Consider the following 15,097-nt stretch of genomic DNA (forward strand, 5'->3'; position numbering starts at 1 on the left):
GCACATATCTACTTTGAGTTAAAGGTGTAAAAATAGTATGGTTAAGTGTGCATGGGTAACTTGTGTCTAATATAATTGATGAATAAATGTATCGATTAAATTCCTTTGTGTAATCATCACTTATATCACTGGTTAAACCTTTCAGCGTTTTTTTCCTCCAATTTATTGGTGCTTCAAACTCTGAATTTTACTATTTCCGACAGCCCATGAAGGCAACATTTGCCCACCAGCAGGCAGCAGCCATCCGCATCAAACAGATTTCATTCACTGAGTGGCCGCTCCGTGGAGAACAACAGGCTACCTCCCTCTGTCCTGTGTGAGTATTACAGCCTTCTGTACCTCTAGCCTTTTAACAGAAGTTATGTCAAATATTTGTCGCCGTTAGTAGTCGAGACCGAGATTATTGTCATATAATTTCAGAAATGTCTCGTATTGAGTCTGGGTTTTATTTCTTTACAAAGTCATGACTGAGACGTTTTTGGACAGCGTGGTCTTTTGTTCTCTAGGTATATTTTTCGTTTTGACAAAGAAAAGCTGGGTGTTATTTAGCCTTACCCGCTGCGACAGTTTTACACCGATGCGGTTTTGTTCGTGTAGTTTTGTTTTGTTTTTGGTGTAATATTTTCTTGTGTCTAGCAATTTACGATATGAAGTGACCAGTTTAATCCAGGGTGGACATATTACCAGAATGCCAGAAGTGATAAGTGTTAGCTTTTGTAGGTATCTAAATGTGTCTAATTTGGTCCTTTTAAAAAACAAATATATATATATTTGTTAATGTTTTAATTAAATGTTTTAATCCTTTTTCTAGGATGCTGCACAGCTATGGGACAAAGGAAACAAAAACCATATGATCAAGCTATCTAACAAAGAGCCATAAAATCAACATCTATATGGGATCCTAAATTAGGGGAACATTGTAAAGACAGCACCTTTTTTGTTTTATTTAATCTTATGAGCTATTTATTGTAATCAATTCCCTCATTAGACAATATTCTAAAGTGTTTAGTTAAGGGAGGTGATGTTCTTCTGTATTCAGTCAAGATATCACTACTGGCTAGGGGCTTGTAAGAATACTTTGGCGCTAAGGTTGACAGAAGAGCTGCTTTAAATAGCTATGTGGAACAGAATATGCACATAACTAGAGGGGTTCAGTCCAACCCAGTCCCACTGACAGGGCAGAGACGTTCCTCCAGCAGCACCTCCACTGTGTCATCATGTGGCACTAGTTACTGACTGACTCTTCAGTACAGCCAAGTGCTGCATCCCCAGCTGCACCATGACTTCATCTGACAATGATGAAACAGGGAGTGACCTGTCTGAGTGTCTGGAGATCCGGGAGCTCCACGACCAGTACATGGACCCAGAGACCTGCTTCAAATCCAAAAGCTTACCCATCCTGAATGGACCATGTCAGCCAAATCGAAAGGCTGCAGAGCCTCTGCTGGTCAACACCACCCACACCTCTGTGGTCGTGGAGGAGAGCAGCGAGCTCCAACCCAAAACCCCAGACTCCAGCCAGGGAGAGACTCCCTCTTCCAGGACTGACTTCTCCCTCTCTGCCTCCAGCATGGTGGGGCTCAGTAGCTCTTTACCTCTGGAGGGCAACAGGGCCGCTGGCTCCGGGGGTAAAAAACTTGGTTTCTCTCTCACCCGCCTTATCCGCATCCCAGCCAGAAAGTATGTGCGGCTCATCCTGAGGGACTCCCGCTGCTTCCTGTTCTGCATGTGCTACCTGACCTTCATTCAGTCCCTGATGGTTTCAGGCTACCTGAGCAGTGTCATCACCACCATTGAGAAGAGGTACAGTCTACGCAGCTCTGAGTCCGGCCTGCTGGTCAGCTGCTTTGACATCGGCAGCTTGCTGGTGGTGGTCTTCATCTCCTACTTTGGCGGCAGAGGTCAGAGGCCTCGCTGGCTGGCTGTGGGTGGTGTGGTCATTGCTGTAGGGGCAGCATTGTTTTCCCTGCCCCACTTCATCTCACCACCTTACCAAATCCAGGAGATGAACTCCTCAACGGGCCATGAAGGCCTCTGTCAGAGCGGCAACAGCAGCGGGCGTGAGCTCAATGTGGCATCGTGCCCACGCGACCAGGAAGGCAATGAGCACAACCTGTATGTGACTCTGTTCATTTGCGCCCAGATTCTTGTAGGCATGGGGTCGACGCCAATCTACACCCTGGGGCCCACCTACCTGGACGACAACGTGAAGAAAGAAAATGCATCTCTCTACCTAGGTAACACATCCCGTAATCCATTTTATTTTCCATGCTTATGACTGACATTTATAAAAAGTAAATGAATAATGTTATTTCACAAAAGCAGGAGGGGGGGGGGAGAGAGAGGGAGAGAGGAGAGAGAGAGGAGAGAGAGAGGAGTGAGAGAGAGAGAGGAGTGAGAGAGAGAGAGAGAGAGACAGAAAGAGAGAGAGACAGAAAGAGAGAGAGAGAGAGAGAGAGAGAGAGACAGAAAGAGAGAGAGAGAGAGAGAGAGAGAGAGAGAGAGAGAGAGAGAGAGAGAGAGAGAGAGAGAGAGAGAGAGAGAGAGAGGTGTTCGAGTGGTATCATATTGTTGTATTCCTTCAAAAATCAATCATCAATTTCTTCACCGGTATCATGTAATTTATCTGGTGTGCTGTGGCTTAGCTGGCCTTAATGGTTTTGCATACCACATACTGTACATATCTCATAGAGGAGTTCATTATTGCAGAAGTAATCCTCCTGTCTGTCTGCACACTGTGGTTAGGTTATTGGGACATGAGGTACCCCTTAATCTGGTGCAGTGTCTTTACGCTGTCCCACTGACCTTTTGTGTAGGGCTGCAACTAATGATTATTTTCATCATCGGATAATCTGTTGATTTTATATTTTTGAATAATCAGAAAATTATTATAGCAAAAATGTTAAACAGTGAAAAATTGCCACTTAATGTTTGCATTTTTTGCTTGATAAATAACTTAATGATTAATTGATTTGTAAGTATTGTTAATTTCACTTTCAATTGATCTACTAACTGATTAATTGACTAGTTGTTTCAGTATGTGAGTTATATACAGGTGTATTTTTTTTATTCCTATTTGGTCTATGTATATTCATGTGAGGAGGACTGCATGCACCCTGTTGGACGAAAAACAACGCTGAGATGGTTGCACAGCATTAGCCACGGTGCTGACACCAGCCCTTGATCACAACATTACACAGCTCATGGAGCATATTCTCTGTCGAGTCCTTTCGCTGCCTGCTCTGCTGCCCCTGAGACCCAGTATTGATCAGATCCCTGCGTCACAGGGAGCCAATGCAGCATAGCTATTGAACCAGGCAGAAAAACAAGGAGAAAACAATCCCAAACACAGACTTGCTGTGATCTCACCTCTGCAAGGTATTTCAGAGCAAACGCACCAGGCCTCATAAGGCTCATAGAGTCATCACAGTCAAGACATCCCCTTGTACAGATGTCCATCAAAAAGCAGCTCAGGCGACCTTGATGGCTGTTTTCAGAGGACTCCCTGAGCAATAATCTGTTTTGTTCCAGCAAAGTGTGTTTGGGAAAACAGAGACATGTTCTGACATGCCAGAGAGCAGATAAGTGGGAATAACCATGGTAACTGGGTTTCAGTTTTATCATCTGGGTGTTTTGACTACATTTTTATCTTTAACATTCTCTGAGGCATGTTCTGGTTTTTGGTGCACAAATGAGGTCCAGGTGGTTTATCTTTATATATGTAAGGTTAGGTTGATTGAAATCCACCTTCAGCCATCATGAATCTTTAATTAACCTCCAGAAAAAAACACATTGTTGGGCATGTGTAAGAGTTGACATTTTAACCTTTACCCATCCCCCTTTCTCTCCGCAAGAAGGGAAAATGCAGCCCTTTAACCCAGAAATCCTCCAAGCCATTTTCATATTTTTCCAGCCTAATTTTCTGGAGATATAGGCTACCCATACTTCCCCCAAAATGACCTTGAGATGGTTTTTCCCCCACACCCTTGAATGTAAACCCTATCTCAATTTACACTAGCTCAGAGGGGAGGGGACAGTGCGGTTTACACTGAGGGGTACTTCTGGTGCCCTTGGAGGAAGAGAGTGTTTTTTTTCATTCATGATGTTATCTTTGTGTATGCATGCATACACAGTAGGGCATTCCCTCTAAAAGGGGGTCCTGATGAGTCACTAAAGCGTGATTTATGCTTCTGTGTTAAATCTACGCCGTGGCTACGTACATAGGTACGCGGAGACACAGACCTACGCCGGGCCCTACGCTGTAGCCTGACGTGCACCCCTCGAAAAATTTAACTACACGTCGTGGTGACGCACATCGCTTGGCCGTGGTTTCGTAGCGTTGCATTTCCCCCTACTCATTTCCTCTGAGCGAACGCTCTGCATAGAGCATCGGCAGGACCATAAATCAAGCTTAAGATAGCCATCCCCAGATACATTTTATCCTAAAGATTCACTGTGCCACATAAAAGATGATTTATGAAATCATGCCAACAATTAATATTTTAATAGCTTAGTATTCTATGCACTAAAAAGGTATGTATAAAGGCTTTAGGCCGCCCTACATGTTATTGTAACCCCAGTTTTAATACGCAACTTCATTAAATACAATATATGTAGTAGGGGGTCCCTGCTCCATCTCTCTTTCAGTAAGGGGTCCTTGGCTTAAAAAACGTTGAAGACCCCTGCTCTTGAGAGTTTAAAGACAAGAACTGGTAGCTTGAGTGTGGAAGTAGCTACCGTGCCTACATTTCTGCCTCTTTCTTTAGTCTTTTCTCTCTTTCTGCTCTGACAGATTTACAACATACCATTCTTGGCGTTACTATGGTGAACATTTGTCTTTGCCCTTCTCTGAGGAGCCGCTCCATCTTGTATGAAGGTGGCACGTTGCACTAGATGAGGTTTCCGTTCTTGATTGTTTCCCATTTGTACTACGAATTGTTGCAAACACTTCCCAGCCTTTATTTTTGTTCTGTTGTCTCTTCTATTTATGCCTCCAATCCCTAACAAACTGTCACCATCTCCATCTGATTTTGCAACAGTGACTCACAGATCTAAATGATCAATAATCTAGATTCTCCTCATTAAATTGTTGATCCATTACAAGCTACGTACAGTGGCTGTGACCTCCAGCTATGAGAGTGGGCGTTTTTTTTTTCTTCCACTGGCTACCTCTGTGATTTACAAGCAAATGATGCTGAGAAGCTGTTATTGATGTGGGGTGAATGGAGAGGTCAGCTCTAGATTGCTGTCTGCATGTCCACATTACCTTCCAGAGGAGGTGTACAAACTCATCTTGCAGCAAACAATATATCTCTTTGTTTATGCACAGTTTTTCTTTTATAACCTTTTTTAATTGTCTAGACTCTGCAGCCTCTTTTCATATGTATACATGCAGCCACCCTCTACATGCAGGTTACGATTAATTAACCCTCCTGGCTGACAAAGTCCTGCTGCCTCTGCATGCATTAACTAGGTTACAGTACAGATGACTCTGAAACTTAACATACTGGTGTGTGTTATTGGTGATTGTGCATTATTCTTCTTCTATTAGATACTCATGGAAAAACCAAGGGCCTCTGATGTAGCCCCAGCCTGACAGTGGGACTGTAGAAGGCTGTTTTATTTACTAAAGAGGAGGGGAAGAGGTGGTGCCCAGTTTTAGGAAGAGAGGAGCTTTGTGCGTTCTCTTCTCTCTCCCTCTGACAAATTTATAAACGGATGCTCTCAGTCTCTCTCTTGAAGTGTGTTTTGTGTAGCTGATGTGTCCCTACCAGATTAGAGAGAAAAAAAACAGGAATGATCAATTAGTTCAGTCATAACTCTGTGTTTTTATTTTTTTGGGAGGATTATCAGTTGTGGCCCTGGCACATCTCTTTCTGTGCTCACTCAGTGATTTTTCATTAAACTGTGTGTCCTGTTCTGCCTAGCAGCCAAAGCAAATGCAGATTGTGTGCGCACACAGAAGCCAACTGCTGCTCTCTCTGCCCGTCCAGGCTGACAGATCACATTTCAGGATTGGTTAGGGTACACATTTGGCCCTGTCAGAGGCTGGCATACAGATAGAAAGAAGGCTGTTTCTTCACTGTCCCCTTGGCTTATCTTCAAGGAGGTTTTAAATATCTCTACCCCCTTTCAGTGCACCCAGTCTTGCTGGCCACACAGGCCCTCAGGGTTACTCAGCAGCAGACAACCTTTTTAGCTGCAGACTGTAGGGCTGCCAGCCCTGACCGCTACTACTACGACTCCCCTGTGAACCGCTGACCCCTCTGAGGTTAATCCTGTGCCACTGATGACTCTGTCTTTGCTTTAAATCTTTTACTGTTACTGTTTTTCTGTCCACCAACCTGCACTCCTTACAGACAATTTTGTCTTTTAATTAGTCTGCAGGAAGAGTAGGAGTGATAGAATAAAGCGGAGACCGTTCAGGCAAGTGTGGGAGTCTGTGTTTCCAGAGGCAAGGGTCTTAGCCGCAACAACTGTAGTGCAGTCATCTCTCAGCCTCATTGGCCACTGTCTTCTGGCCATTTTTCAGTGTTGTGGCTGGGTTGTTTTGACAGTGTGGGAAGGTTCCTGTGGAAATGCCACAAGAGGTTTTTCTGATCGCAGGAATGCTGAGAAACCTTTTGTTTTCAGCTATGCAGGAAAGAAATGGACATTTTTCTTTGTTCTTGCTGGCTCTTTGGTCCATGTTGTTCCACCAAATCCTCCTTGATCCCTGGACCTTGTTGGCTTGAGTTAAAATGAAATAAATGCTCCAAAATAGTTTGTGAAGGGTTTAATTGTCTGCATATAAAATCTGTAGGGTATTGTTACTTACTCATGCGTTTTCAGACATTTACACATTAAAATTCTGCTTGGAAAATAAAATATAAGATTTTCGGACTGATTAACTTCTCTATTTATCTCCGAGTGATTTATGTGTTTGGCCAGATGTTCCACAGTAACTGCAAAAAGATCAGGAGCGCAGACACTTTCTTCCCCACCCACGAAGCCATGAATCCTTATTGAGTGTCTTGTGGATTACATGATTACCTCATTCATTCACAAATGAAACATATTTTCTCTGTACAGTACATACTACTGTATAGCATCATGCTTTTTTCTCACTTTATACTTTCTGTCTAGATGGATAACTTATAACAATACTGCTTTATCTCCCTTGGGCTGTTTGTAAGTGTTTTATCGCCTGTAATAAAAAACAAAACAAGAGGCCACTTCAGATGTCCTTGGCTGTTGAATATCTACTGACTCTAAAGCACTCAAAACCTGCAGCCTCTCTGTGTATTTTCTCTGATTAAACTAATCAGCATTGTGAAGAGAAACATGCCCTTCCTTTGCCTGTTGTGTCCAGTCAGGAAATGAGTTGTCAGTAATTACCAGATGTTTATCCGCTGCCAGGGGTACAGTATGTCCTGCGAGGGCTTTCAGCACAGAGGGTACTGTTGGATTCCCAAAAAGGACAGACTCTGCTCTGACTGAGCTTCTATGGGATTCAACATATTTGACCTGCGTCAAGTCTCTCTGGATCAAATGGTTGCATATTCTGAACAGAGACAGCCTGTACTTCCAAGTGAAGCTGAATTACATTCCCTTCTGTGCTTCTTGTGTATCTTATCTGCTCAGCGGAGTCCTCCCTTCAAGTTGATTCAGCCTTTAGGGGGAGTTTTGTTTTGCTACAGAGCTAAAAAAGAAGATCTTCCTCCATTCTAGTGTTATGTCCTCAGAGCAGTGGACTGGCTATTGCTCTCATTGACCCATGTTCTGCAAAGATGGAAAATGAGGGAGGAGGGGCTGCTGGAGGGAGAAGTGTTAATGGCATTTACATAAGTGTAAGAACATGTTGAGCACAACAAAGCTGTAGTATTTGGAAATAAGTATATGTGCTATTGTTTTCAAATATGAGGATAATGTCAACAAATAAAACAAACATTTTTATACACTGGGTATCCTTTTTGCATGGACTTTGTTTTGTCCCCCTCTGACCTTCAGCTGTTATTCTATGTGCTGGATGCACATAGCAGACCCCTCTGTGTTGAGCCTCCTGGAGGGACAGGAGCCCACTGAGGGAGATGTATGGTACTAAACATTTTCTGACCTCACCCTATGGGATTGTTACTGCGCACACACACGCATGTGCACACTCAGGCACATACAGACATGCTGAAATACACTAAGACCAAAAAATGTAGCCTGACAGGCATACACAGGCCGGGGCGGATTTCGCTATGCACATTGTTCTGTCTGTCGTAGCGACTCTGCCAAGCACTAAATGTAGCGTTAAGCTGGTTGCGCATTATGTAACTCAGGCTAATAGGCTAACATGTAACTGCGATACAGCTCATTGGAGAGACAGTGTTTTGGCATGAGACGTCCACTGATATTAGCTGACTGAGTCTGCTCATTGTTGTGGGGTGTTTGGGAGAAAAGTTTATTTAAAGTTCACAGTAGGATCCTTTTTACAAGCTGGATACAGGTACTTTATTATAATTTTCCAAAGCCTGCTGCTTAATGCTATTTTTTGTCAGGCTTTTGTTCCTGTAGCTGTGTGTTTTACATTTTGGGGGGCCTAGTTGTGGGTAGACCATTGAGGGGTGTAAATGGTAAGAGAGCAGCTGTTTAGAGCTGGCAGAGTGTGTGTGTGCATGTGCACCTGCAGTTGGGGGTGGGTGAGGTTTGGGGGTTGTTGGGAGTGAGCACAAGTGTTTGCAAGAGGCAGGGTTTTGTGTAGTGTTGGTATTCCTGCAAGCATGCAGTGGTATTTGAACATCTGTGCCTGTGTGAAGAGACTGCAGAGAAGTCTGACCCATCAACATCAAGACTGGCTTCATACAACTCTGTCACAGTATGTAGGAGGCACCTCTGCTGCAGAACAGTGTACCAAGTTCTTTTCTTACCTGCATTACCACCTGGCGGGGTGAATGGAAGCAGGACTCCCATCTGCTGCGTGTTCTGCCACAGCAATTCTATTTACACAAGTAGTAATCAAAGTATTCCAGATTCATGGCTGAGATCACATGAGCTCAGCTATTAATATATTCTTTTAGCCTTTTATCCTTCAAGGTACCAGTAAATCCAATAATCACAGTTGCCCAGGGAATAGGGCTCACTAAGGACACAGATTTGCAAAACACATGCAGGTATAAAGAGCAGTGGTAAATATGATTAAGAATATGCCTTGATATCTCAGATATTTTGTTATGGTTTCTTGAAGGCAAGGTATAAGCTAATGTAGACTGTGGATTGCGTTGGAATCAGCATTCTTTCTTGTTTATTTTTCTCTTGAGGAGTAGCTGGTGCAGAAAGAGGACAGAGGAGGATGGACTGATGAATCGGCCACATTCTTGGCACTGGCTGAAGATGAGGGGGGCACTGCTTTAGCTTTAGTACCACTGATCAGATTGGTGTGCGATGTCTTTATTGAGAGAGGCTGAAAAGCTGCAGGTGCAAGCTTGTGGCAAACTAACAGCCCTATAGTCACTACTCTAATGGATCCACACACTCACAGACACTCAGTCCCTAAGTATAATGTGATTATACCCCCAGCCCAGATGCCCCTCATCAGCTGAAAGATTAGCTGCCACCCTCTCAAATGCTGGAACATTATGTATGCGTATACAAACACACGGAGTGGTGACAGACTCTCTCTCTGTGTGTGTGTGTGTGTGTGTGTGTGTGTGTGTGTGTGTGTGTGTGTGTGTGTCCTATCAGATTGGCTGCATGATGTACAGTTTCGATCAGAAGTAGATAATGAAGCAAGTGAAGACACAATAACTGCATGTGTTTCTGTAAACTGATGGAGGTAAATGCCCAGTCATAGCAAGCTCTGTTGCCCTGCCTGTGCCTTATGTTCTGTACATTTGCAAGGTACATACTGACCTGAACTCGTCCAAAGATGAGCTTTCATTGTGAGAAAATGCTTAAAACTGCCATTAGTCGAGGAGAAACAAAAAAAATTGTCTATTCGCTTAAATTCTGTAAAAGGAGAATGGGAGTAAAAATCACAAAGAAAGATGGATTAGGAGGAAAATCCCCAACCGATAAAATATATATATATATATATATATATATATATATATATATATATATATAATAATAATAATAATAATAATAATAATAATAATAATAATAATAATAATAATAACATTAATTACTCAATTAAGTATAGAGCAAAAGGATTTACTCAATGTTGCAGTGTGTGAAAGAATTCTGAGAAATATTACAAAGTGAAGTCATATAAAAGGGCAGAGGCACAAAGGAGTTAGCCCATTTCTCTTAGGCTCTGCCTTTGAATGACATTCCATCAGTAAGCCAGTTAAAGAGAACTGTGTTGGTTTGATTAGCTCGTCACAAGGGGCAATTGTGAGGAAGAGAGTGTGAAATAGATTTCCAGCTGTCTAATAAATAACACTTTATAACGATGGCATAGACAGTGAGAACTTTCCTCCTCTTGACTGACAACAAAGTAGGATTGCCTTGTGCACAGCATTCACCAAAATACCTTTTCGGGGCTTTACAACAGACAGAGTGGGACAGTAAAATCAAAAGTCAATCATCGCTCACTCACATTAACAACCTTCAGTATTTCATGTTTATAAAAATAACAAGTGCCAGTGTGTACATTTCTGTTTGCCACAGGCTTTATCAGGTTTGTCTTACAATATTCTTTCACTTAGAACAATGAATAGCCTTGATTGAGCTTACAACCACATCAGTCAGAGACAGGTGCATTCAGTCTGTACTGTAGCAAACCCTTTTTTTAATGCCCATCTCAACAACGTATGCATCATAGAGTATAAGTGAGGTGACGAACATCACAATAAAATACCACACTTGCAAGCAAGTGTAACAGGGTTCAAGCCTGATGCAGTAACATAAAATGGAATTGACCATCAGTATCAATCAGAAAATGTATAAAAATAACAATTGGGACACATAAGTCACAAACATTCTTTCATTTAACGTAAATCAAATAGTTAAAAAAAAACAAAAAAAACCACATGATCAAATTTGATCCCAGAAGCGTTCTCTAAACTGAGACTTTACATCTTTTGTGCCAAACAGAGCATTTGTCCATCTCACAGTGATGGATTTAGAGGCCTGGTCACACGTTTTAATGCAGCACAGAAGAGTGAGCAGCTGACCTGACATGTATTGCTGGCTGGGTTCTCCTTCCATCATCATGTTGCCAGTGGAATTTTGCGACTTTGCCATTTAGATGTGTTTGCATTCAGCCCTATTTCCCCCCAGCCCTCGGTAGAAATCAGAAGCAGCAGTGCTGTGAGTGCAGGTCCAGAAGCCTTACGCCAGCATCAGAATCAGCAGAAAATGGTCGTTTGGTGTCAGAGTTAGGAGCCGTGACCCCTCTGACGCACACAAAAGTAGTATTGGGTCCCTCAGGAAAGCCTTGCATGCTGAAGAGAATCGCTGTTCAAACAGCTTTTTCTTTTTGGACTGGCTGAATCATGCCATGCTAAAATAGTTATGACTATCCTTCATGCACATCTTTATGCGCTTTTGTTGGCCACATTATTTTTGAATGAGGAAACGCATGTTCATGACTGGTCGGAGCATTGCTTTACTGGCTGGCTGACTACTGCACTTGTAGCCTTCCTCCTGCTGCAGGGGAGCCGCTAGAAATAAAAAAAAAAACATCTATTCTCTTTTTTTCAATTTCTAAATATTTGATTTAGCGAAGTGAGCTTGGGGAACCCCTGCAAGGAAAGTATAGCAGTTTGCATTAAAATGTTATTACAGTGTACTGTTTGGGCTTTCCTTGCACTATGACAAAGATGTTGGTATTACTGTTCTGCAGCAAGAAGCTTTGGTATAAAAAACATAACAAAAGAGACACAATTTCTGACTTTTCTTTCAAAAGGCGTGATAAAATTCCTTTCTCTCCAGTAGAGCATGTACAGTAGATTTATGAATTGGATCCTCTCTTGCCCTCATTGTGTCTCACTTCAACACCATCAATCATGTACCTCAGCACATCAGGATGAGAGACGAGGTCACTGGGTCATAGTTTGCTGTACAGAAGAATAACGCAAGATGGGGAAGGAGAGAAAAGCAGACTTCAGATGCTGATCAAGTCCTTTGCGCCCCTTGTGATCAGTCATGTCTTTGCTTAAGGGGCTTATAACAGTAATGCCCGGAGTTAAAGCGGTTCAAAAGCCTGATGGGTGGCCTGAACGCAGATTTCCAAGTCAGAAAGGCTTTGATGTTCCTGTTTGTGTGGTTCTTATGTCTGTCTGATAAAGTCTTGATTCTTTATCTGTACCAGTCTGTACTGCCTGCACACCAGGTTTAAAGTTCTTAACTGTACTTGATCCATTTAAATATTCTTCACATCATGCCCATATTTCATACATATCTCATCCTTTTACCACTGTTCTGCCTGTGGGATGCCAGCACTGTGTGGAACTTTCATTGACTGCTAGTACCATTAAATGTTACATGAACAGGTTATATCTGTATGCGTAGATTCCAATTTCTTTAGCCACTGTGGTAATTTGTAATGGATGGTATATCATACAATTAAAACTTTCAAAGCGTCTGGTAGTCCAACAGGGAAATAAATGCTCAAAAATGTTGTGTTCAAGTCATCTCAAGCACTGAAATATAGTCAATTTAAAAAAAAAAAAAAAATGTTTTGAAGGGTTAACCAAAATGACCATGATATATAATATTATTTAACCCTGAACTGCAATTATCTGTCATCATTTTGGACCCTTTTGATACAATGTACAGTTCAAGGAATTAAGGATTTCCCTGAATAGAATCACAACATTGACAGAATCAGGATTATCATTCCATGTTACCAATTCCACCTATATTATCATCATCTCATTCCAACAGGTCACTGTAATGTGTGTGAATGTGTTTCTCTGTCCATGTCTGAATGTTTGACTTAGTGAGAATTAGTGAGTGTAGTTGGGTTTATGTCGATTTAATCTCACTTGATGTAAACTGAGGCAGTTCTCTATCACACTTCATTCTCATTCATGTCCACCACCTCTACTACCTACCTCTACTTAACTTCCCTTGGCATTTTATCTGTTCACATCCCCTCTCTTGATTTCCATCTCATTCCCTCCCTGGCTGTTCTTATTCTATAGGAAGCACTTGTACAAGTACCCATATATGCAGGAGGAACACAGTCACCTCAAAAAGGCTATGAATGAGAATCTTAAATGAATGTGGTGAAAGCATGAACGCCGGTCTGCTTTTATCTATGCATTAATGTGACTGATTCTTACAGTATCTGTTGTACACAGCTGCTTTATACTGTATGAAAAGCTTCTCCGTCAGTTCATTAAATCCCTGCAGATATTTGAATGCAGCAAGACAGGTATGTTGATAAATCTGCATCTGCAATTTGCCAGAGCGCAGTACCATCGTGCACAGCTGTCCATCGTGTTTACCTTCATGCAGATGACAAGCAGCTGCTACAGAATAACCGTACACACCTCCACACACATCAGACTGGTTGGCTATAACTGTGTGTTCTGCCCATTTATGCGAGAGACATCGGATTACCGGAGCTCATTGATCCTGCTTCCTTTCCAACTTAAAAAAAAACCCCATGTTTTTTGCTTGAAATGCGTTACGGCACAAACAATGCTGTATCATATTTGAAGATATGATGTCGCAGTTTATGACTGATTATTTTATTTGTTTTTTTCTATCTAATTTTGCGTGAAAAAAACCCTCACCATCTGCCTCTGGCTGTAGATTTTTGGTGCGGTGTGGCACATCGTGCTGCTCTGCACCATCCAGACAAAATGATTTCCTGAAGAAGTGTTTAATTTGTTGAGCTGCTGTTGTCATGCGTCACTGTGATTTCAGAGCTATGAGACCAGACTGGTTGAGAGTGTATTTTGTTTAATCAACATCACCCTCTGATCTATATTCCTCTTCTTCCTGCCCTTTTGCACTTGGCACTGCTCCACATACATAAACCAAAATAGCAGGTGCGTTGGGAGACGCTCTGTACAGAACATGATGCCACATGAGACACTCAACACATTAGCTTTCAAAAGCAAATAGATTTAGAGAAATTATGCATTTTTATATACAAGGTTGCATTCTGGTTGTGGGCATCATCTAACAAATGCATATTAACTGTGTGGATGTGTGGCCACAGTCCCTGTGCATGCCCTTTGGGCAAAACTGTAAGGTTAGGACTTGTAAGAAGACACTGCTATGTCAGCAAGTTGCCATGGCAATGCTGTCATTCCCCTATTTCATTGTCTTTTTCCTCCTCTTGTCTTTTGGGGGGTCAGTCACATGACTGAATTGATCCCTGTAACACAGGGATACAGAGAGCGCTGTCCCTCTCTTTTCATTCCCTTTTTAACAGCAGCAGCCGCATAGATCATCTATCATACAGCTGTCACCTACACCTACACTTTCCAAAGAGCTTTAGGCATTGAGCTGGACTGTACAGTGCAGTACATCAGAATTCTGAAGTGTGTGCTGACGTATCGCACCAACACTATTAAATGAGTCAGAATAGCTCATTTACTGTACATTTCTTTCTGTCACACAGCAGGTGTGGAAATCGATAATTATCCCACGTCAGAGTGAATAGGTAATGTGTGATGCACAATGCTACATAAATCAACATGACTTGGCTCTTGAGTAATGCTGAAAAGGCGATATGATTGCATCTTTTAGAGATTAGATGGCTCTGGCATAACGCATTGAATACAAATCCAAGGTCGTTGTGTTGCTGCGTGCCATCCATTCCCAGGCTTGTTTGGAGACTGACTGAGCTTTGTTGGCTAATAGCCAGGTGGAGCGCTAAATAATTCATTGAAACTATGTTTCAAGCCAGAGAGCAGAGAGGGATTACAGAGCCAGGCTCTTACTTCTGCAGCCTTTATTGCAGGAAAGTGACAAGAGGAAAGCAAAACTAAAAACAAATGAGACTTTGTGCACATGGCCTGCATGTAAACATAAACGCATACATACAGACATTCTGCTCAATTCCATTTCAGCTTGTGTGGAGTTGCAGATGTGATAAAAGTGCAGTTTGACACTGATGAATCTTTTGTTATATGAATTGTATCCTCAACCTTTTAACCCTGCGGTGTTC

At 42.2% G+C, this 15,097-nt stretch overlaps 1 protein-coding gene across 1 annotated transcript in view; it reads left to right on the forward strand.

Moving 5' to 3' along the window:
- The first annotated feature begins 227 nt into the window (after window positions 1-227).
- The window catches only part of LOC116037897 (solute carrier organic anion transporter family member 5A1), a 44,359-nt gene continuing 29,489 nt past the window's right edge, over window positions 228-15,097 (forward strand). The window contains exons 1-2 of the mRNA XM_031281996.2: window positions 228-316; window positions 812-2,237. Coding sequence (XP_031137856.1) covers window positions 1,280-2,237 — 958 coding nt within the window. The 5' untranslated portion in view covers window positions 228-316; window positions 812-1,279. The remainder of the gene's footprint in view (window positions 317-811; window positions 2,238-15,097) is intronic.

This window comes from Sander lucioperca, chromosome 1 (assembly GCF_008315115.2).
Source record: "Sander lucioperca isolate FBNREF2018 chromosome 1, SLUC_FBN_1.2, whole genome shotgun sequence".
Classification (NCBI taxonomy): domain Eukaryota; kingdom Metazoa; phylum Chordata; class Actinopteri; order Perciformes; family Percidae; genus Sander; species Sander lucioperca.